Below are 19,761 nucleotides of genomic sequence, written 5' to 3' on the forward strand. Positions count from 1 at the left end.
TGATGTTTAGACATTCAGACAGTCCGTGTCAGTAAAAGTATTGATGCCAGTGTAGACGAGACAAAAAATGGTCCTCTTCACATCCAGACAGCCATCATTAAATAACGTTGTTTTTAAAAAAGAAAACAATTCTGGTGTAATGGGAAACTGGAAAAGCTTGCAGTCACAGGCCAGACTACAACCAGAACAACATAAACCACCCCTCCTGTCTGCTGTCTTGTCAGAGCTCCACCCTCAAAACACACAGAACACACGGCTTCAATCAAAGCTGTGTAGGACAGCTCTGAAGACAGCTTGTTGACTGACAACATGTCAGAATCACCTTTAAAGAAAACACAACATATTATCTCAGTGAACCACACAGGTAGGCAGGTCGGTGAAATACTCATGACCTGATGTGTAGTTTAAGAACCTCTGGTTTTGGCATGTTTCACCAGCTGATTGTGATTTGTGGGTGTTTGTTTACCACCTCTCTCCATGCTCCTCTCATGCTTTCTCTATTCACCTGTGGCTTTTTAATCACTCCTCCATTCTCCTTACTCTGTCTCACAGTTTTTACGTTTCTGCCACCCACTCACTGTGCATTATTATTTTTGCGCTTGTTTCCAAACATCCAAACCCACATGTCCATCTTAGTGTGTCTTGCATGCTGTGCTCTGTCTCCTACCCTCTCCCTTACGTTGTGTTTCCTTCCCTTGTCTCCTTCACTATCCACCTCCTTCTGTTAAAGCTTCCCAACTTTTTGGTCACCTAGTGACACTCCACTGTACAACCTGGAGCCCTGCGAGCCGCTGCCGTTTGATGTGATGCGTTTCCGTGGCCTCACTGCTTCACTTCTGTTGGACCTCACCTACCTTACCAGCATCCATGAAGAAACGGCTGCTAAGCTCAGTGCGCGGCGTCATGACAAGAAGCATCGCAACGCAGCATCAACTGGGCATGAGCCAACCACTAATGAAGACAAAGCGGACAATGAGAGACACAACCGTAACGAACAACACGATGCTGTCGGAGACTCTGGAGCAGCTCCAAACACTGTTACCTCTGAACTGCGTGTGTCCCACAGCCTAGACGAGGTGAAGGCGCACGTAGCGCCCAACTCAAAGTCAGAGAGTGAGATCTCCTCTGTGGTCGGTGGGAATGAGACGCTTTTCACAGCAGCTCCTCACACTCCTGCCGGTGGCAACAGGAAGAAATGCCACGAGCATGGCTCCCGCAGTCACGAGCCTCCTTCCTCCTCCATCCCCACGCAGTCGGAGATTCACGCTGTTCAGCTGTCCTACCTCTACCTGGGAGCCATGAAGACTCTGAGTGCCCTGCTGAGCTGCAGCAAATATGCTGAGCTACTGCTCATTCCAAAGGTAAAACAGCTTATAAATTAGTTGTCACAAATATTGCAGTAATTTCATTCCTAGCAGTTATGTTTTTCAGGATATAAGATTAAAAAGATTTAAAATGTTGTTCATTTTTTGAGAAATGTTAGTGCTAAACTCTTCTCTCCTCTGACATCCAGGTAATACCAGAAGCAGCACCCAGTGGGCACAACGCTGATCTAAATGCTAGTACCAGTGGAAGCGCAGCTACCACCTCACCAGTCTGTCAAGAAGAGGTAGAGATGCGCGCGGCGTTGCAATTTCTCATGCGTCACATGGTGAAGCGGGCAGTGATGCGCTCCCCCATCAAACGGGCGTTGGGCCTGGCAGACCTGGAGAGGGCGCAGGCTGTGATCTACAAGCTCGTCGTGAGTGGGCTGCTGGAGGAGCCCAGTGTTGGAAAAGTCAAGCCTGGTGAGGATATGAATATTTTTTCAAAGAGACGTATAAACTCTCAGATCTCATGATGACACAAAACTGCTCAAGGGGAGTCATTTCAAAGTGAAAAATAAATTAGTAGCACTGATTCATAATAAAAGTATAGTGGAATGGTTTTGAAATGTGGATGTGGTTGCACCCAGTGGTGATTAATGTTGTGTTTTCTTTTTTTTTTGCTAGTTTGCTCATTTATTTTATGTATTTAATTTATTTGGGGGGGGTTTATACCATTTCTCTTAATTTCTTCTGGTTTTATTGCTTAATCTAACTGAATTGTATTTCTATTATTATTAATGTAGATGTTTTTTTTTCCTTGAATTTACATTTTTTCACACACTGTTCTCTTCTACTCATATCCAGTAATACATATGAATGTTCATATACTGTATTACTGTTTAAGACATTGAAAAAAAATATAGAAAATATATAGAAAACACAGTAAACAGACGCTAAGCTTGCCTGCCTGCCACCGACTGCTTCTCAGTACAGGGAGTGCAGAGAATGTAGTCATAAGTAATCCTGAGCTATCTCTTTGTTTCTTGGCTCATTACTATATAGCACTCTGTCAGCTCAATCTGTGTTTTTATGTCTCAGGAGTGAGGATTGAACCGGAGGGTGAGGGGGAAGGTATAGAGGGTGAGCAGTTGGCACAGACTCCAATCACCACCAGCCCCTCTGCCTCCAGCACTACCTCCTTCATGAGCTCATCACTGGAGGACACCACCACCGCCACAACACCGGTCACAGACACAGAGACCGCCCCCGCCTCAGAGTCGCCGGGGGTCATGCCTCTCAGCCTCCTAAGGTTAGAACAGATGGCAGTACATGGCCCCAGTCAGCTGGTGTTCATGAATTACCTTTTTATGTATGTTTGATAATTATTTTTAATGCTTCTCTTTGTCACTGCAGGCAAATGTTCTCCAGCTACCCGACCACCACCATGGTTCCAACACGTCGAGCTCAGACTCCTCCAGTGTCATCTCTGCCGACCTCTCCCTCTGATGATGTTGGCCGTAGGCAGAGTCTCACCTCCCCTGACTCCCAGCCCACCAGACCACAGAACAGAACAGGCACCTGTAAGTATGACACAGCACCTTGCATAGAAATAACACAAATATTGAAATTCAGATTATGAAAGGAAAGTTGAGAGTTGTATTGCCCATAATACTTCCTGAGACTGGCAGACACACTTTCACTGAAAACATGGCAGGGACAACAGATAGAAACACATATTAGTCTCTTAAAAAAAGGCTCACTTGACTTGACCTATGGTGGCTGATATTTGCTGCAGCTCTGTCAGACCCCAGCAGCAGGCTGTCAACGTCTCCCCCTCCTCCTGCCATCGCTGTGCCCCTGCTGGAAATGGGCTTCTCCTTGCGCCAGATCACCAAAGCACTGGAGGCTACAGGTCAGTCTCACTCCACATCATTCATGTAGATAATAGGCTTGGGCCAACATTTCTTCTTGCAGCTAAGAAGCTAAGAGATGAGTCAGTTTTCAGATAAAGGAAATAGAATCCAACGTGCAATGGTCCTGCTCACAAAGACCAAACATTGAGCCAGGTTCTGTCACTCACTCTAGATGTTCTGTGAGTGTGTCTGACCCAGACACTCTCCTGCTATGTTCTTCATTTAAAGTGGCAAACTCCGGACGATGTCCCGACTTAAGTTCTTGTCTGAAAACGGCTATAAAAAAGAGACTGACTGTACATACTAATGCAAGTGACATTCTCTAATCACTAATGCTTCCAATTGCACTCGACAGGTTATTTATTATTAGAGATGGATAGCTGAATTAAAGTGTTCACACTGGATGAGATTTCTTGTGACTACCCAGAGTTAACACAACGGCATAGAATAAGAGCAGAGCAGTGTCTACATTAAAACTAGACAATCACTTTAGTGTATATTAAGTGTGTCGTTCTTCTGTCCCTAGGTGCTCGAGGTGAGGCTGACGCTCAGAACATCACAGTACTGGCCATGTGGATGATAGAACATCCAGGTACGGAGGATGAGCCAGACGAGCCTCACCAAAGAGGCGGTGGTGGTGGCGGCGGCGGCGGCAATGATAGGTCTGAATCCTCTTGTCGAGGGGCAACAGCTTCTTCTGGTGGCAAATGTCAAGACAGGAGTTCGTACCTGTGCTCACCTGGAGACATCGCTAGTGCAGATGCCTCAGAGATGGAAGAGGGTTTCAGCGACAGGTGAGATGTCTCATGTAGTCTACCCACAATCCTCCTGGATTGTAGAGACCAATATGTCTCTATTAGATCTTTTTCTAACTTTGTTTTGTGATTCACTACCGCCCAACTTCACACTATCACAGCCTCCCTGCCCCATCAAATCATTTTAGACTGGGAGGGATGTGTTGGTGGAACACCTCACTCTGTTAACAAAGAACTGGGGATTATGTTAAATAACCAATCGTTTCATCCACGTAAATGTTTTTTATCAGTAGAATTCACACATTAATAAAAGTGATTTGTTTATGCTGCAGTCCTGAGGGTCTTGAACAGGAAAATGCATCAGCCACCAGTGGCTCCGCTCTTAGAGGACGCTCTGCTGCCGGCAGGAAACACCGCTTCGACCTGGCTGCACGAACACTGTTAGCCCGTGCTGGTGAGATTTTTCTTCACGTTTGTCCGAAAATAATTTTCCTTTGACTCCATCGTCTGACATCAAATGTTTTTCTCCGCATCAGCCGGACTGTACCGCTCAGTGCAGGCGCACCACAGTCAATCGCGCCGTGAGGTCTCATCCCTCCAGCAGCAGCAGGACCCAGCCACTCTCTACGACTTTAATCTGGATGAGGAGCTGGAGATGGACCTGGATGAGGAGACCATGGAGGCCATGTTCGGCCAGGACCTCGCTAGTGACACCGACATTCTGGGAATGTGGATCCCGGAGGTACTGGACTGGCCAACATGGGTGTGTGTGACTTTATGCTCTGCTCAGAGGGCTGCCATAACATTTCCGCTCCATTTGAAGTGATTAAGTTCAGGTTTCTTGAAGTGTGGTTGTTTGCAGTACTGACACATGGCCTGTGCTGTGCTCGCCCCCTGTGTCGAGAACCAGCAGGCATGCTCTCAGGGAAAACATGGCTGACAAGGAAAAACAGACTTTAGGGTTTGAAATTCTCTGTTCATAATTATTTAAGTAAGACAAAGGTACCAAACCACGAAGTCAGGGTAGCCATGTTTTCTCTGAGAGCATGCCGGCCTGTTTCTTACTTGCTATAGACACAAGGTGTGCTCCCAGTGCAGTCGGTGCTTAAAATCAGTCAGTACCTCATACAACATTGAATCAAAGAAAACTGAACAATCCCCTTTACCGCCCTGCATTACACCTCCCCCACATGTGCACATCGAAATTTCACTTAACTGCTGCTTGATTAATGCTCTTGCGCATGAAATCGAACACTGATGGATTTTCTTTGAATGCTTCTTGGGAAAACACAATTTGCTGACTCATATTTCTACCTCCACACTTTGCATGAATGTGTCACTGCTGTGCTGAAGCCTAACAACATTGTCTTAGTGTGTTTTTGTATTTGTCTTAATGAATGTTTGTGTGTATGTTTGTGTCTCTGTAATTGGACCACACCTCGTAGCATGTGTGTGAGACAGACGATCGAGATGAGGTGGTGGTGTGCGAGCTGTGCGAGGCCAACGTGGCCAACTTCAATCAGCACATGAAGAAGAGCCACCCAGGCTGCGGGCGCAGTGCAAACCGCCAAGGTTACCGCAGCAACGGCTCTTATGTGGACGGCTGGTTTGGGGGAGAGTGTGGCAGCGGGAATCCCTACTACCTGCTGTGTGGAACGTGCAGGGAGAAATACCTGGCCATCAAGAGCAAGGCGAAAGTACCTATAGTAGAGAGGTAAGTAAACGGGAGGTGGGTTGAGGTTTTGTTTTTCTTACAGCACAAAATTTCGAAGCCAGTGTTTAAAGTTCCAGTATGTAACATTTAGGAGGAATTGTTGGCAGAAATAAGATAATAATTGTTTAGTTTTTGTAGTTTTAGAATAAGCCTTTTTTTTTGTACTTGCCACCATCTTGTGCTGCCATCTTTCTACTGCAGGCCAAACAGACAAACTATCCAGAGCGTGCATTTTGTGTTTTCAGGAGGAAGCTTGCTATGCTAACAAAAATGGATGACATCCTATCTGGTAGTGAAGGCCACTGTTCCCACTGCTTTGCCCTTAGGACTACTACAGTCTCACATTACATTACATTACATTACATTACATGTCATTTAGCAGACGCTTTTATCCAAAGCGACTTACAATAAGTGCATTTAAACATTTGGGTACAAATAAGAGCTAGAAGTAAGTAAGAGCTTCAAGTAAACCAAACTATGAAGTGCTAGTCGTAAGTGCGATGTATACTTTTTTTTTTTTTTTTGTCGTCGTCATCGTCTTAGTCGATGTAGAGTCGGAGAGAATAGATGACACTTATTCTTACAAACTGGACCCTTAAGCACCTGCAGCATTTTTAAAATTTGCACTGGTATTGGAAATAAACCAAATGACACCTAGCCCTTCTCTTCGATTGAGGATCTTAGTTTTTTCCTACCTCTGAATGTGCAATATGTATTGTTTTCTGTTTTTTTTTTATTGTTATTATCTTATTATCATTTAAAATGTGACTCATTCTTACGTTATTTTACTCAGGTATAAGGGACAAGCTCCAGACCTCCTGGGAAAACAGGACAGTGCCTATGAAGGTAAGGTCTGATGTTTTTTTTTGTTTGAGAATGATTCCACTCTTTGTACATTCATGTTTGAAATCCACTTTTACACTGTGTAACATTTAGTAACATTAACTGGAGAAGTATCATGTTGCAGCTGCATATCCCTTATCTTACTTTCCCTTCCCTTCCAAGTGTGTAGGAGAATCTGTGTAGCCTTGGCAGCTGTTTGTGCTCTCTGTGTACTATCGCCAGTTACAAATGTGTGATTTACCTTGTAATTAACCATCACGGTGTATCTGTTTAATGGTTGTGTGTGGGGCTGCAGAGGACTGGGACATGCTAGATGTTGATGAGGATGAGAAACTGACAGGGGAGGAAGAGTTTGAGCTCTTGGCCGGACCGTTGGGTCTGAGTGAGCGAAGGATCGTCCCCGAGGCTGTTCAGTTCCCTGACAGCGACCCACTTGGAGCTTCTGTTGCCATGGTGACCGCCACCAACAGTATGGAGGAGACCCTGCTGCAGATAGGTGAGGAGGATGGGGAGACATTTTAATATCAATCAGAAGGATGTATTGATTTTGTGTTGATGTGGCGCTGATCAGACCAGTGTGTGCTTATGTTCAGGCTGTCAGACCTCAGTGGACAAGAGTTCATCAGGCAGGGTGACACTGGGCGAGCAGGCCACCGCCCTGCAAAACCCACATGACCGAGTGATGGCGCTGAGGAGGGTGACAGCTGCAGCTCAAGTGCTGCTGGCCAGGACCATGGTGATGAGAGCGCTGTCGCTGCTTTCAGTCAGGTATTCCTTGTGATGGACACTTGAGCCTGTCTCTGGTTATTTGACAATAATTGTAACAGCTCATGCATGTGGAATTCGGAACTACTGGAGTTCAGGGCTTTCCACAAGGGCATAGTTAGCCAGTTGGAAAAAGTTGTCAGCTTGGGTCCTCAAAAGCCCAGATTTCAATGATTGCTACCAAGAAAAAAAAAAGATTTTAGCCTCTTAAAAAGGCTCACTTGATGCAATCTACACCTGATTCTACACTACGTAAATGAAATGACATTTTTGTCAATTTTTTTGATCACCCACAAAATACTGAATGAAAATCTGCAATTTGACATCAACACACACAATTTGCCAACTTTGGTGTTAGAAATCCCTTCAAATTCAAATTAACAAATTAACAGTAGTAGTAGACCTGTAACTCACTTGTTTTGCTTGCTAAATTTGCTGAATGTCTTCATGGATTTTGAGGCAGGAGACACAAAGTTACATAAAAACTGTTTAAGAGCAAGAGGTAAAGCAGTCAACATATTCTGAGGCTGCCATGGATTTTTATTAAATTAGTCTTTTGTTAAGTGGTTAAATTTATATTAGAATTTAAGTTATGAGTGCATAATTTCCCTCCCTCCCCTCTCAGTGGTTCAAGCTGCAGCCTTGCAGCAGGTCTGGAGTCTCTCGGTTTGACTGACATTAGGACTTTGGTCAGACTGATGTGCCTGGCAGCGGCAGGCCGAGCCGGGCTTTCCACCAGTCCTACAGCGGGCTCTGGCCACGCTGAAAGGCCCCGCGGGGCCACCAAGGCGAGCAAACCCATCTCGTGTCTGGCTTACCTCAGCACAGCAGTGGGTTGCCTGGCATCCAATAGTCCCAACGCTGCCAAGCTGCTTGTGCAGCTTTGCACTCAGGTACACACAGTACGACCAGCCTTGTCCAGAGTGTATTGACATTGATTTCTGATCCGACTCATCATTTTCTGGTTTTGTTTTGTCTAGAACTTGATCTCTGCAGCTACTGGCATGAATCTGACAACAGTAGATGACCCGATCCAGAGGAAGTTTCTGCCCAGCTTCCTCCGTGGTGTCGCTGAGGAGAATAAGCTCATTACTTCCCCGAACTTTGTGGTGACACAGGCGCTGGTGGCTCTGCTGGCAGATAAAGGGGCACGCTTCAGACCCGCATATGACAAGACTGATGTGGAGAAAAGAGGTTTGTAGACACAGTTGAGCATGAAGACACTGGTCCATTTTGTATTTTTGTCATAATAGCTCAGAATATTTCATGTTTGGGTTCGATGGCCTAGAAACCCACTGTGAGGAAAATCATTGTTTTATGCTATGGTTTTTTGGACACTCATAAAAGTTGGTTCAGGACCGTAAGTCAAAGCAAGACTTTTTGGGCTTTCATTTACCATACATCTGTGTGAACAAATGTTTTTACCCTTCAAGGCACACCGCAATGTTTTTCGTTCTGGTATTTCAACAGTATTTCTTCAGTGTGATTGGCCCTCAGTAAATATTGCTGCTGCTTGTGCATACTATTACTTTGGTTTTCTTTCCCCATATGTTCAAATGTTTTATTTAAGATAAATAAATATGAAATTAGAAGTGATAATTTACTTTAAATCTTCAAAATTTAATTTTATACTCGCTCACAGCAACACTTATTTTGCTCTGTTTAAAGGTATAGTTCCTATTTTTGTTGTTTGTTTGCAGTAATAACACATGACACTGATTTTGTGCCTGCCTGACTCATTCTAGGTACAGGGAGTGCATAGCACACTCAGCGTACTTAAAACCACACTTCAAAACCTGAACTATCCCTTAAACAGCAGTTTACTGTAATGTTGTGTGTTGCAGTGAATAATTGTTATTGGCCTACTTGTGAATCATTTCATCATTATTATCATGCATTATTCATGAAGTAATGGTGAACACCGTTATTGTCTGTGGAGCTTCCCTGCAGACATAACTCATGCTTCTTTCACACTGTTATTCTCTGTTCACATTTTGGTTATTTATTTTGTGTTGGTGTTTTCATGTTTGTCTTTTTCATTTGTGCTCCTCCACTCACTCACCTGGCCACCTTGTCATCTTGTTTTCCATGTCGAGCAGGTCTAATTGCGCATTTGTATGCCCATCCTTCCCATAATCCTTTCCGCTGTAGGCCCTCTGGAGCTGGCCAATGCACTGGCAGCTTGCTGCCTGTCATCAAGGCTGTCCTCACAGCACCGCCAGTGGGCTGCCCAGCAGCTGGTCCGCACACTGGCCGCCCACGACCGTGACAACAACCAGAGCCGGCCACAGACCTTTGCCGACATGGCAGGGGACCTGCGGAAGTGCTCCTTCATCAAGCTTGAGGCTCACCAGAGCAGGGTCAGCTGCTTTCTTCTCTTGTTTAAGGTTTAAATGGTTTTGAAACTGAGACAGCCCTCAGAAATATACTGTAAATAAGACAGGATCAAAAAACTACAGGGAGAATTAGCTTGTTTTACTGTTTTTTTTACCTATGAAATTTCAGAAAATATAAATGTTTTCTCATATTACCATTATTATCAGATTAGATGTTTTTTTTTAACAAGCTCAAAAACAGTAATCTAGGATTTTTTTTTACACAACTTAAAAACTCTTTACCGATTTGTAATTTAATTAAATTCTGATGCTTGATTTTGTACCACATCTTGTTTTCTCAGAAGTCTGTAAAGTGGTCACATGACTGACTCAGGGTCAGTGGTTTTGAGTGAGTTGAGTGGTTAATTGTTAAAGAATGGGGCTGGTTTACCATGTGGAACCTCGGTCATATATAATATTTAAAAAGATTAAGCATTCAAATATTGATGTGGATATTGATTGCTCAGTTAACAGGTGTACTTTGATATTTTGGGTGGGCCATGCCTTCTGTGTTGTATGTTTCATTCAGCCTCTTTGTGTGTTTGACACAGGTCATCATGTGTGGATGGTGCAGTAAGAAAGGCCTGTTGGCCACGAGTGGCAACGACGGCACTGTCAGAGTGTGGAATGTGACCAAGAGCCAGTACACGCTCCAACAGACCTGCATCTTTAATAAAGAGTAAGATTTCCTCCGACACCACAGACTGTTTATGTCCTTGCATCTCACAGCAGAGAATGTCAGGGTGCACTGTCTTCTGTCTAGTCTGTTTTATCTGTCTGCTACATGCATTATGTCTGTTCAAGCTACACCAATCAACATTTTTGTACAAATGATGGATCCATTATTTATTCTTTGCCCTGTCTCGCTTGTGAGGCAACTGTAGCTCTGTCCTCCGTATCCGATGTGACATCATCCAACACTTTTGACAATTATTTCAGAAAAAAACTTTAAATAGTCGCATACATTTTTAATTTATGACAGTTACTACCAATCACATTAATGCAGTCTGTGATTTCAGGAAATAGTGCAGCTGTGCAACATGAGTGTAAGTGTAAATTTGAGTGTAAAATAAACCCTAAAAAAGTTCCTCAGAAGGTAAATGTTACCACATTTCCTCCAGCACATTTTAAATTAATTGTTTTATTTTATTGACTCCATTTGACTAAACCATCTCTGGTGAAAAGGGTGTTTATTAAAACATCCTCTCACCAAACTGACTGATAAATCAATAACTGAGCTTGAACTAGGTCTCATTATTATTTTTGTTATGTTGTGTTCTATCAGTGATGGCTCCTCAGAAGAGGGCGTGTCCAGCCTCGGATCTCCCAGTGACATGTGTCTGTCTCCTTTGGCATGGAGTGTAACTGGGAAATATTTGGCCTCCGCCATTGAGAAAATGGTCAACATCTGGCAAGTTAATGGTAATGACTCATCGCTTGTTTTTGTGTTTATATCACAGTTGGTGGTTGATGGTTGGTGTGTGAGGGCCTCTGAATATGAAGAGTATTGTGTAGCTACCATTAAAAATGAATGTGCCAGGAAACTGGATATGGTACAGTCATCACTTCCTGCCTCCCTCTGTCTTTGCATCCTGCAGTGTGCACCATCTGTCCTTGATGAGAGTCCAGTTATATTCATGTTCACTTTCATCAGCACATGTTGATGTGCTGTTGACATGTGACTGAAACCCAGCACACGTTTAGCCTTCTTCTGTTTCTATTGTTGTTTAATTAAGAAACCAACAAAGTAACTTTTATGGTCCAGTATATAACATTTTGCCTGACAAGATTTCAGGAAGTAAATATTAAAAATGTAAGTATTGTATGTAGTTTGTTCATATCTATGAATTGGTAAAGTCTAGTGTGGATCCAGATAATGATCAGGATTTTGGAAATCAAGAAATCTGGGACTACTGGTGCAGCATAAATACAGATTGTATAGTGGATGGGAGAGAGAGGGGGTGATCTGTCATCTAGAGTTAGAATTAGAATCTGACCATTTCTGTCATTTTCAAAACATTTTATAGACTAACATAATAGATTTGTTTTCTGCCCAGATGTATGTTTAGCATGCTCAGAAAAAAAGATATCAAAACCATTGCAGGTGATCATGATGGCATGATTGATTTACATGGGCACTAAATCAGATCAGCTCCAAAAGTTAATGGGTTCTCACATTGCACATCGAGTTTGGTGGATATCTAGTTAAAAAGACACACAGGAAAACAATTAAAAAGATAACCATGGTAACTGTGATCTCCTTTCCTCTCTTTAGGTGGTAAAGGTCTCCTGGATGTGCAGCCTCACTGGGTTTCAGCTCTAGCATGGCCTAAAGAGGAAGCAGAGTCTTTATGGTGTGGTGAACCGAAGGACATGCTGCTGGTGGGTCGGATGGACGGATCTCTGGGCCTCATTGAGGTGCTGGACACGGCCACAATGCACCGCACCGAGCTGGAGCATTGCTACAGGAAAGATGGTAGGATTTTCCTCTTTGTGGTTCTTCTGCATGATGACGGGAGTCTGAATATTCAGTGTGTTCACACTTGCTCTTCTTTCAGTGGCAGTGATGCACATCGCCTGGTACAGTGAGGACAAGCCTTTTGCTGTGGGCTACGCAGATGGCAAGCTACTTATTGGATCCAAAGAGCCCTTAGAAAAGGGCGCCATTGTGGTTATCGACGCACACAAGGTAAATAACAACAGATAACTGTTAGTCACAAATAGACCAGATGATTTGTATTTTTACAGATAAACATTCTCTCATCTCAGGAGTCCATCAGCTGTATGAAATGGAGCCCCACTGGTCAGATCCTACTCACCTGTGCCAAAGAGGAGACAGTGAAGCTTTGGGCGAGCCACGACCTTCGCTCCAGCTGGCGCTGCCTGCAAAGTCTCAGACACCCTTCCGTGGTTAACAGTGTAGCCTGGTGTGGCCTGCCTGGATGTGGGCAAAAGCCCCTGAACATGTTGGCCATGTACGTTATTTCACTTCTTTTAATGAGATCCAGGCTTTTGCTTTTGTTCAAATGTAAGGTTTACAGGGCTGCACACTACCATTGATTGCTCTGGTGTGCCTAACTTATTAACCAAATAATGCACCCAGATATTTTAAAGGTTGTCTTTTTGACAGTTCCCATATACAATCATACTTGTGTAAATAACTGTTAACAAGAATAAGGTGTGGGAAAATGTCTTTATTTAAAGCATAAATATAGTGTAGTGTGGTCTTGCGCATCTCATCGCTGTTATACTGTATTATTGCAACATTGCTAAAATGACAAATCTCATCTTGACTTTTGCACAGTACTGTATATGATGTGCGTTTATCATTTATTACTTTTGACATTAAATGTATTTATTTTTCAGATGCTGCCAGAACGGCCTGGTTTCAGTTTGGACTGTTCCTCAGGATGTTTCCCACTTCGCAGAATCCTGCTCTCCTGACTCAGAGGGATGGTGGGAGAATGAAGCAAAACCTAAAATGATGGTACTTTTACAACTTGTCAATTTTAATGAAAGTGTAATGTTATTTATTATTCCATACAGATATGCAGTACATATACATGCTGTCTTTTATTTTGAAATTCCTGGACATTTGTGAATGTGGAAGAGAATTTCACATTCACCTATGGAAATATCTGACTGTAGGTTGAGTGTGTACATCATTCTGATTCATCAGTGATGAAATTAAGTGTGGTTGTGTTGCAGTCCTCCCGGTGTTCAGTAGATGGAGCAACATGTGTTTTCCAGTTAAAGGGTCACATCACTCCGGTCAGAACATTGGCCTTCAGCCCTGATGGTCTAGCTCTGGCATCTGGAGGAGTAGGAGGCCTCATGAACATCTGGTCCCTGCGGGTACGAACAATCTACACAAACACACACACACAAACATATACAGGATGAACGTGCTGTTTACAGTGACGCTGAATACCTCTCCACTGGTGTGTTTGTCCACCTTCACAGGATGGGTCGGTCCTCCAGACGGTCGTAGCTGGGTCGGGGGCAATTCAGAACATCGTCTGGATTCCAGATGTGGGTGTAGCTGTCTGCTCCAACAGGTCAAAGGTGAGGACTCCTTACCTTCATACATTTTCTCATGTAAATTCACTAAAATTGTTTCGGCTCTGCTTCATCTGTATTATATGACTTCATTTCCAGGATGTGCTTGTCGTCAACTGCTCCAAAGAGTTCATGGTGTCCAACCATGTGCTGGCCACGTGCCGCACAGCTCTGAAGAAGCAGGGTGTGGTGGGACTTAACATGGCGCCCTGCATGAGGGCCTTCCTGGAGAGACTGCCCGTCATGCTGCAGGAGCAATATGCCTACGAGAAGGTAGAGAACACTTAATGTGCTCTGTCTGTCAGTTACTGGCGGTCACTGTGACCTCAATTGCTTTCCAGCAGTCAACAGGTTTAACATCCAGAGGAGATTTTGTTGCCAACTAAGTTCATTAATTCATTGGTTAATTTACAAACTAATGGTTCATCATTAAAATCCTTAATTTCTATGTTTTTTTGTAATGTAATACATGATACATTATTATTCATACACCACTTCATCTGGACACATGAATTTAAATAAATGTAAACTCTCCCTCCAGCCTCACGTTGTCTGTGGCGAGCAGCTCGTGCACAGCCCCTACATGCAGTGCTTGGCCTCCCTGGCCGTGGGTCTCCACTTGGACCAGCTCATGTGTCGCCCACCTGTGCCACCTCACCTGCGACACTGCCCGCCAGAGTCTGGCACTGCCATCTGGAGCATCAGCGAGTGGGCATGGTTGGACTGCTTTTCTACAACGGTCAAAGCAGCGGAGGCTCTCGCTCGTGGCGCCATCTTCCCCGAGTCCTTCTCTGTTCCGGACCTGGAGCCTGTACCCAAAGATGAAATGGTTCTGCTCATGGTGAGGGAGGAAATTGTGCTGTATGATGTAATTAATACCTATGCAACTCAAAAACTCAAAATAATACAATCGTACAACAACTTGTGTTTATAGGACAACAGTAAATGGTCGCCTGGAATGGATGAACAGATCATGTCCTGGGCTACGTCGAGACCAGAGGTACATTCATCCATAGATTAACTGTAATAACACACTTGTCTGCGGTTAAGCTAGCTCCTGGTCTAACCCATTTATCTTCCTTGTGTGTGTGTGTATAGGACTGGCACCTCGGAGGGAAGTGTGATTGTTTTCTGTGGGGTGCAGGGCGACACGGTCAGCTGGCAGAGGCTGGCAGAAACATACTGGTGCCTACCACAGCGCCGTCATTCTCTCAAGCACAACAGGTAAACGGTTATCAAACCCCAAACTCCCACTACTAAAGTCTCTCCACGCTCCATAACTTGACCTTTAATGGTGGGACATTAAAACTACAAATATGTTCTCATCAGTCATGCATGACAAAATAAAAAACTAAACAAAGCTCTAATGAAGGTCAGTGACTTTGTTTTATTTTTTACCACGGGGTGTTCTACTATGCATGCACAAGGTTTTTCATGATTATTTTGTGCAAATGACATAGAAAGCATGTTGTGTACAAGTGACACCTGAGCCCTGACGTGTTCACTTACAGTTGTGTTCGGCATGTGTCTTGTCCTCTAGGTGGTGTGTGGTCAGAATTGCACCTTTGTGATCCAGCCTAATGGGACAGTGTTGGCGTGCGGTGAGGGAAGCTACGGTCGCCTGGGACAAGGCAACTCTGACGACCTGCATGTACTCACCGTCATTTCAGCTCTTCAAGGTCTGTTGTTTTTAGAGAGCAAACTATCAGATGATGTGAGTCTTTTAATGTGTTTGGAATGATGGCATTTTCTTCTGAGGCTGCAGTGATCGAAAACTAATGGATTACTTAATCACCAACCATTCTTATAGTTAGTTAGAGTGTTTTTATTAATAACCACAAATACTCTGATTTTTGAGCATCTTAGATGTGAATATTTTCTGGTCTCTTTGTTCCAAATCACAGAGAAACCAGAAAGACCAAATATGTAGAATTTTGTCCTTTTACACCATTTTCACCATTTTTTATGAACCTAACAACAAGTTGATTAATTGAGAAAATAATTGATGGATTAATTAGTGTGTAAATAACCATTCAGCGGAGCTAATGTGGTAGAAACCAACATCATGCAGGTTAATTTTCTACATATAAATAGGTGTTAAAAAGCACAACTGTCTCTTCAACTGTCCATTGATTCTTCAGGATTTGTTGTGACACAACTGGTGACCTCGTGTGGCAGTGACGGTCACTCCATGGCACTGACGGAGAGCGGCGAGGTGTTCAGCTGGGGGGACGGGGACTATGGCAAGCTGGGCCATGGAAACAGTGACCGCCAACGCAGACCCAGACAGATAGAAGCTCTGCAAGGAGAGGAGGTGGTACAGGTGAGGTTTTTTTTATATTCAATAATTACTCACAATTGTAGGCCTTTTTTTTTGCTAATTTGCATTCATCTTTTATGACATGTTTCACATGTTTTTTTTTCTCACCAGATGTCATGTGGGTTCAAACATTCAGCGGTGGTCACAGCTGACGGGAAACTCTTCACCTTTGGTAATGGGGATTATGGCCGACTGGGGCTGGGAAACACCTCCAACAAGAAACTGCCAGAGAAGGTCATGGCTCTGGAGGGTTACCAGGTCGGACAGGTAAGATGCAACAATACTATCAAGATAAATGTACAGATTATAAAGAATAACCACTGTTAACATAGGCACACACCTGACTGTTGCCAAGGGATGAGGGAAAAACTCTCCTCATGGGCAGCCCGTGGCCAAGTGGAAAGGGAACTTGGCTTGTAACTGGAGTGTCACTGGTTGAAGTCCCAACCAGGTCAAAAGGGCTGGGGTACCCCTGAGCAAGGTACCCAACCCCCATTGCTCCCTGTGTGCTACTCAGTGTGGCAGCCCACTGCTCCTAATTCTAGGATGGGTCAAATGCAGAGAAATTATTTCCCTAAGGGGAATAATGAAGTATAAGATTTAGATTTTAGATTTCATAAAGATGTGTAGTTTGTTTGTATGTATGTGTGTGTGTGTGTGTGTGTGGCAGCTCTGTGCTGATGACTGGTGACATGTCTCCCCTCAGGTGGCATGTGGTCTTAACCATACTTTGGTCATCTCTGCTGATGGGATGATGGTTTGGGCTTTTGGTGACGGTGACTATGGAAAACTGGGACTCGGTAATTCCACAGCCAAGTCATCGCCTCAGGTAGAAGCTCAGGTTAAACCTGGAAAATGTCATGTCTCACAACTGTTGTTAGAGGGAAAATACAAATAAAGTTTTATTTTCAATTCCTCAGAAGGTGGATGTGCTCTGTGGCATCGGAATCAAGAAAGTGGCGTGTGGCACGCAGTTCTCTGTGACATTGACCAAAGACGGAAAGGTGTTCACGTTTGGCCAAGGTACGCTTTATTTTTGTTTAACTAAGATTAGTGCAGATGTGATTGAGATAATTTATTTCCGCTGCTGCGTCCATCAGCCTTTTGGTGTTTGAAATCATTCAGATTTTCCTAATTGACAGAAAAGTTGGCCAAGATTTTTACATATGGCGCCATTTATAATGTTCTTGTCACATTGTCACAGACCGTCTCATTGGTCTCCCTGAGGGCCGGGCCAGGAACCACAACCGTCCCCAACAAGTCCCGGCTCTGTCGGGGATCCACATCCAGGACATCGCTGTCGGAGCAGAGCACACTTTGGTGCTTTCCTCCACAGGAGATGTTTATACCTGGGGCAGCAACTCGGAGGGACAGGTAATCTGCAGATGCACTCGTGACCACTGAGAGACTGACAATCATCACTGTCAATAATAATTTCAGTTATATAGAAATGAGCTCTGGTGTTTACCCTTGATATTCAGTTTGTGGTCATTTTGTGTAAACCTTGCTGTGTAGCTGGGTCTTGGTCACACCAACCACGTCCGGGAGCCCGCGCTTGCGACAGTGCTGCAGGGCAAGAACATTCACCAGATTTCTGCTGGACGATGCCACAGTGCAGCATGGACGGCTCCCTCTGTGCCGCCACGAGCACCAGGTTAGACACACAAGGCACTTACAGATGTCCTGCAGTGCTGTAGAAACATGTAGTAAATACAGCATATTGCTTATTGTCACAACAGGCACTGCAAGTTTTTGGTGAACAACATTGAGGAATGTCATGTGTTTGATAAAAATGATTTTTTTTTTTTTTTTTTTTGTCCCTCTGGTCTCTTCTGTGTTGCATCCTGCCCGGTCTTGTGTCCTTCTCCATCCACTCCCTCATGGTTGTTGCATCTTGCGTTTCCTCCTCAGGCTCATCAGTTCCCCTGCAGCTGGGTCTGCCTGTGGTGGTGCCTCCTCAGTACAGTTGCCTGAAGGAAGTGAGTATCGAGTCAGTCAGAGCTCGCCTCCGCCTCCTCTACCACTTCTCCGACCTCATGTACTCATCATGGAGACTGCTCAACCTCAGTCCTAACAACCAGGTAGAACCATGACACAAACATTTAAGATTAAGGTTTCACTGTCAGACATTTTGATAATGTATTGTTGCAAAGCTGCAGTTTTGAAAAAATGTGTCTTTATACAAAGATTTAAAAAAAAGCTGATAGATTAAAGGAAAAACAGTTTGTAGGCAGTAAAAGCTGCTCACAGGTCTGATTTGAGGGAGGATACATCTCAATGCTGCTGAGCGCCTTAGTCTCCAGCATCGTTCAGGTTGTGTTGTGACTGTATTTGTTACCTTGCAGAGCTGTGCCTCCCATTACAACCCTGGCACCTGGGGGATTGTCCAGGGCCAGCTGAGGTCACTGTTGGCTCCCAGAGTGTACACTCTGCCCATGGTGCGCTCTATCGGCAAAACTATGGTGCAGGGAAAGAACTACGGTCCCCAGATCACTGTCAAACGCATCTCCACTCGGTAAGAGCTACCATGGAGTCCATCTTCCTCTCACATTACAGCAGCAAACAGGTCTCATGTTGAAAAAGACTCCTGGGAAAACACAACCACAACCATAGCTGCATAATAAGACTTGTCTGTTCCCAGCAGCAGGAGATAATGAGTCCAAAGTGCATTTGTAAATATGAATGCCTCATTTCCACACAGCAAGTCATACCTATGGTCACCTTTTGAACCATTGAAGATTTTTACTTTTGCAGTGGATTTTGAACTGACCAAATGCATTTTGTGTCACCGGACCGGACATTACCATAAAAGCTATTTAGATAAAAAAGACAATTGAATATCAGTTGTTTTCTCATTGTTGAGGGTCAAATTGTGCAATTGTATAATTACACACAAACTTGTTAAGTCAATACATACAACAATAATCAGTTAAATAAATAAGTTAATGTTAATGACGTCTTTTCTTGTTTTAAATAAATAAATATGTAATTTGTGGGACTGTGACTCTCTGCAGGGGGCGGAAGTGTAAACCGATCTTCGTGCAGATCGCTCGCCAGGTCGTGAAGCTCAACGCCTCTGACCTCCGACTGCCTTCGAGGGCTTGGAAGGTGAAGCTGGTGGGAGAAGGGGCGGACGATGCAGGCGGCGTCTTTGACGACACCATCACAGAGATGTGCCAGGTGTGAACAGATTTAGATTTTGGATCATCACAGTTATAATAGTAAATGATTGTTCAATTTGAATTTGTTTATGTTTGCAGGAGCTGGAGACAGGGGTGGTGGACCTGCTCATCCCTTCCCCCAACGCTACAGCAGAGGTTGGCTACAACAGAGACAGGTGAGGAAGACGATCAGGAAACATGTCTGTGTGTCGTCTTTGATCCTGACTCATAGACCGTCGATAAATGTTGATGAGAATTGTTGGCGGACTGTTGATATAGCATGTTGAATCAGTGGTGAAGTAAATAGGAAATCAGCCTGAAGAAAAAAACGGAAAAGAAGGAAAAGGAGCTTTTTTGCAAGGATACGAGGCCCCTGCTCCCTTGTAACTGAGACTCTTATGATTATACCATTATAAGCAAAAACATGCAGTTTTTTGTTGCAAAGTGTTCCGTGCAACCTTTGCCAAATTGGTGTCTGAGTTGCGTCTCCCAATCCTTCATCTGAGATGGATGTGACCACATTCTTTTACATGCGTGAACTTAAATTTT

The 19,761-nt window shown here is 44.0% G+C and overlaps 1 protein-coding gene across 5 annotated transcripts in view; it reads left to right on the forward strand.

Moving 5' to 3' along the window:
• Positions 1 to 19,761, forward strand: part of herc1 (HECT and RLD domain containing E3 ubiquitin protein ligase family member 1) — a 48,299-nt gene that overhangs the window by 24,391 nt on the left and 4,147 nt on the right. For 3 of the 5 annotated variants that reach the window (XM_058629670.1, XM_058629674.1, XM_058629673.1), the window contains 38 exons: positions 731 to 1,361; positions 1,514 to 1,787; positions 2,406 to 2,616; positions 2,721 to 2,887; positions 3,103 to 3,219; positions 3,747 to 4,014; positions 4,308 to 4,429; positions 4,512 to 4,738; positions 5,421 to 5,689; positions 6,483 to 6,535; positions 6,828 to 7,028; positions 7,126 to 7,300; positions 7,923 to 8,190; positions 8,278 to 8,491; positions 9,449 to 9,657; positions 10,224 to 10,351; positions 10,958 to 11,094; positions 11,948 to 12,148; positions 12,231 to 12,361; positions 12,442 to 12,647; positions 13,039 to 13,159; positions 13,381 to 13,527; positions 13,636 to 13,737; positions 13,831 to 14,004; positions 14,273 to 14,572; positions 14,666 to 14,731; positions 14,830 to 14,955; positions 15,272 to 15,410; positions 15,873 to 16,054; positions 16,163 to 16,318; positions 16,758 to 16,880; positions 16,972 to 17,074; positions 17,256 to 17,425; positions 17,567 to 17,705; positions 17,963 to 18,132; positions 18,397 to 18,566; positions 19,066 to 19,231; positions 19,312 to 19,388. In XM_058629670.1, the coding sequence (XP_058485653.1) occupies positions 731 to 1,361; positions 1,514 to 1,787; positions 2,406 to 2,616; positions 2,721 to 2,887; positions 3,103 to 3,219; positions 3,747 to 4,014; positions 4,308 to 4,429; positions 4,512 to 4,738; positions 5,421 to 5,689; positions 6,483 to 6,535; positions 6,828 to 7,028; positions 7,126 to 7,300; positions 7,923 to 8,190; positions 8,278 to 8,491; positions 9,449 to 9,657; positions 10,224 to 10,351; positions 10,958 to 11,094; positions 11,948 to 12,148; positions 12,231 to 12,361; positions 12,442 to 12,647; positions 13,039 to 13,159; positions 13,381 to 13,527; positions 13,636 to 13,737; positions 13,831 to 14,004; positions 14,273 to 14,572; positions 14,666 to 14,731; positions 14,830 to 14,955; positions 15,272 to 15,410; positions 15,873 to 16,054; positions 16,163 to 16,318; positions 16,758 to 16,880; positions 16,972 to 17,074; positions 17,256 to 17,425; positions 17,567 to 17,705; positions 17,963 to 18,132; positions 18,397 to 18,566; positions 19,066 to 19,231; positions 19,312 to 19,388 (6,840 nt within the window). The remainder of the gene's footprint in view (positions 1 to 730; positions 1,362 to 1,513; positions 1,788 to 2,405; positions 2,617 to 2,720; positions 2,888 to 3,102; positions 3,220 to 3,746; positions 4,015 to 4,307; positions 4,430 to 4,511; positions 4,739 to 5,420; positions 5,690 to 6,482; positions 6,536 to 6,827; positions 7,029 to 7,125; positions 7,301 to 7,922; positions 8,191 to 8,277; positions 8,492 to 9,448; positions 9,658 to 10,223; positions 10,352 to 10,957; positions 11,095 to 11,947; positions 12,149 to 12,230; positions 12,362 to 12,441; positions 12,648 to 13,038; positions 13,160 to 13,380; positions 13,528 to 13,635; positions 13,738 to 13,830; positions 14,005 to 14,272; positions 14,573 to 14,665; positions 14,732 to 14,829; positions 14,956 to 15,271; positions 15,411 to 15,872; positions 16,055 to 16,162; positions 16,319 to 16,757; positions 16,881 to 16,971; positions 17,075 to 17,255; positions 17,426 to 17,566; positions 17,706 to 17,962; positions 18,133 to 18,396; positions 18,567 to 19,065; positions 19,232 to 19,311; positions 19,389 to 19,761) is intronic. The other 2 variants (XM_058629671.1, XM_058629672.1) reach the window with 2 other exon arrangements.

This window comes from Solea solea, chromosome 5 (genome assembly GCF_958295425.1).
Source record: "Solea solea chromosome 5, fSolSol10.1, whole genome shotgun sequence".
NCBI lineage: Eukaryota > Metazoa > Chordata > Actinopteri > Pleuronectiformes > Soleidae > Solea > Solea solea.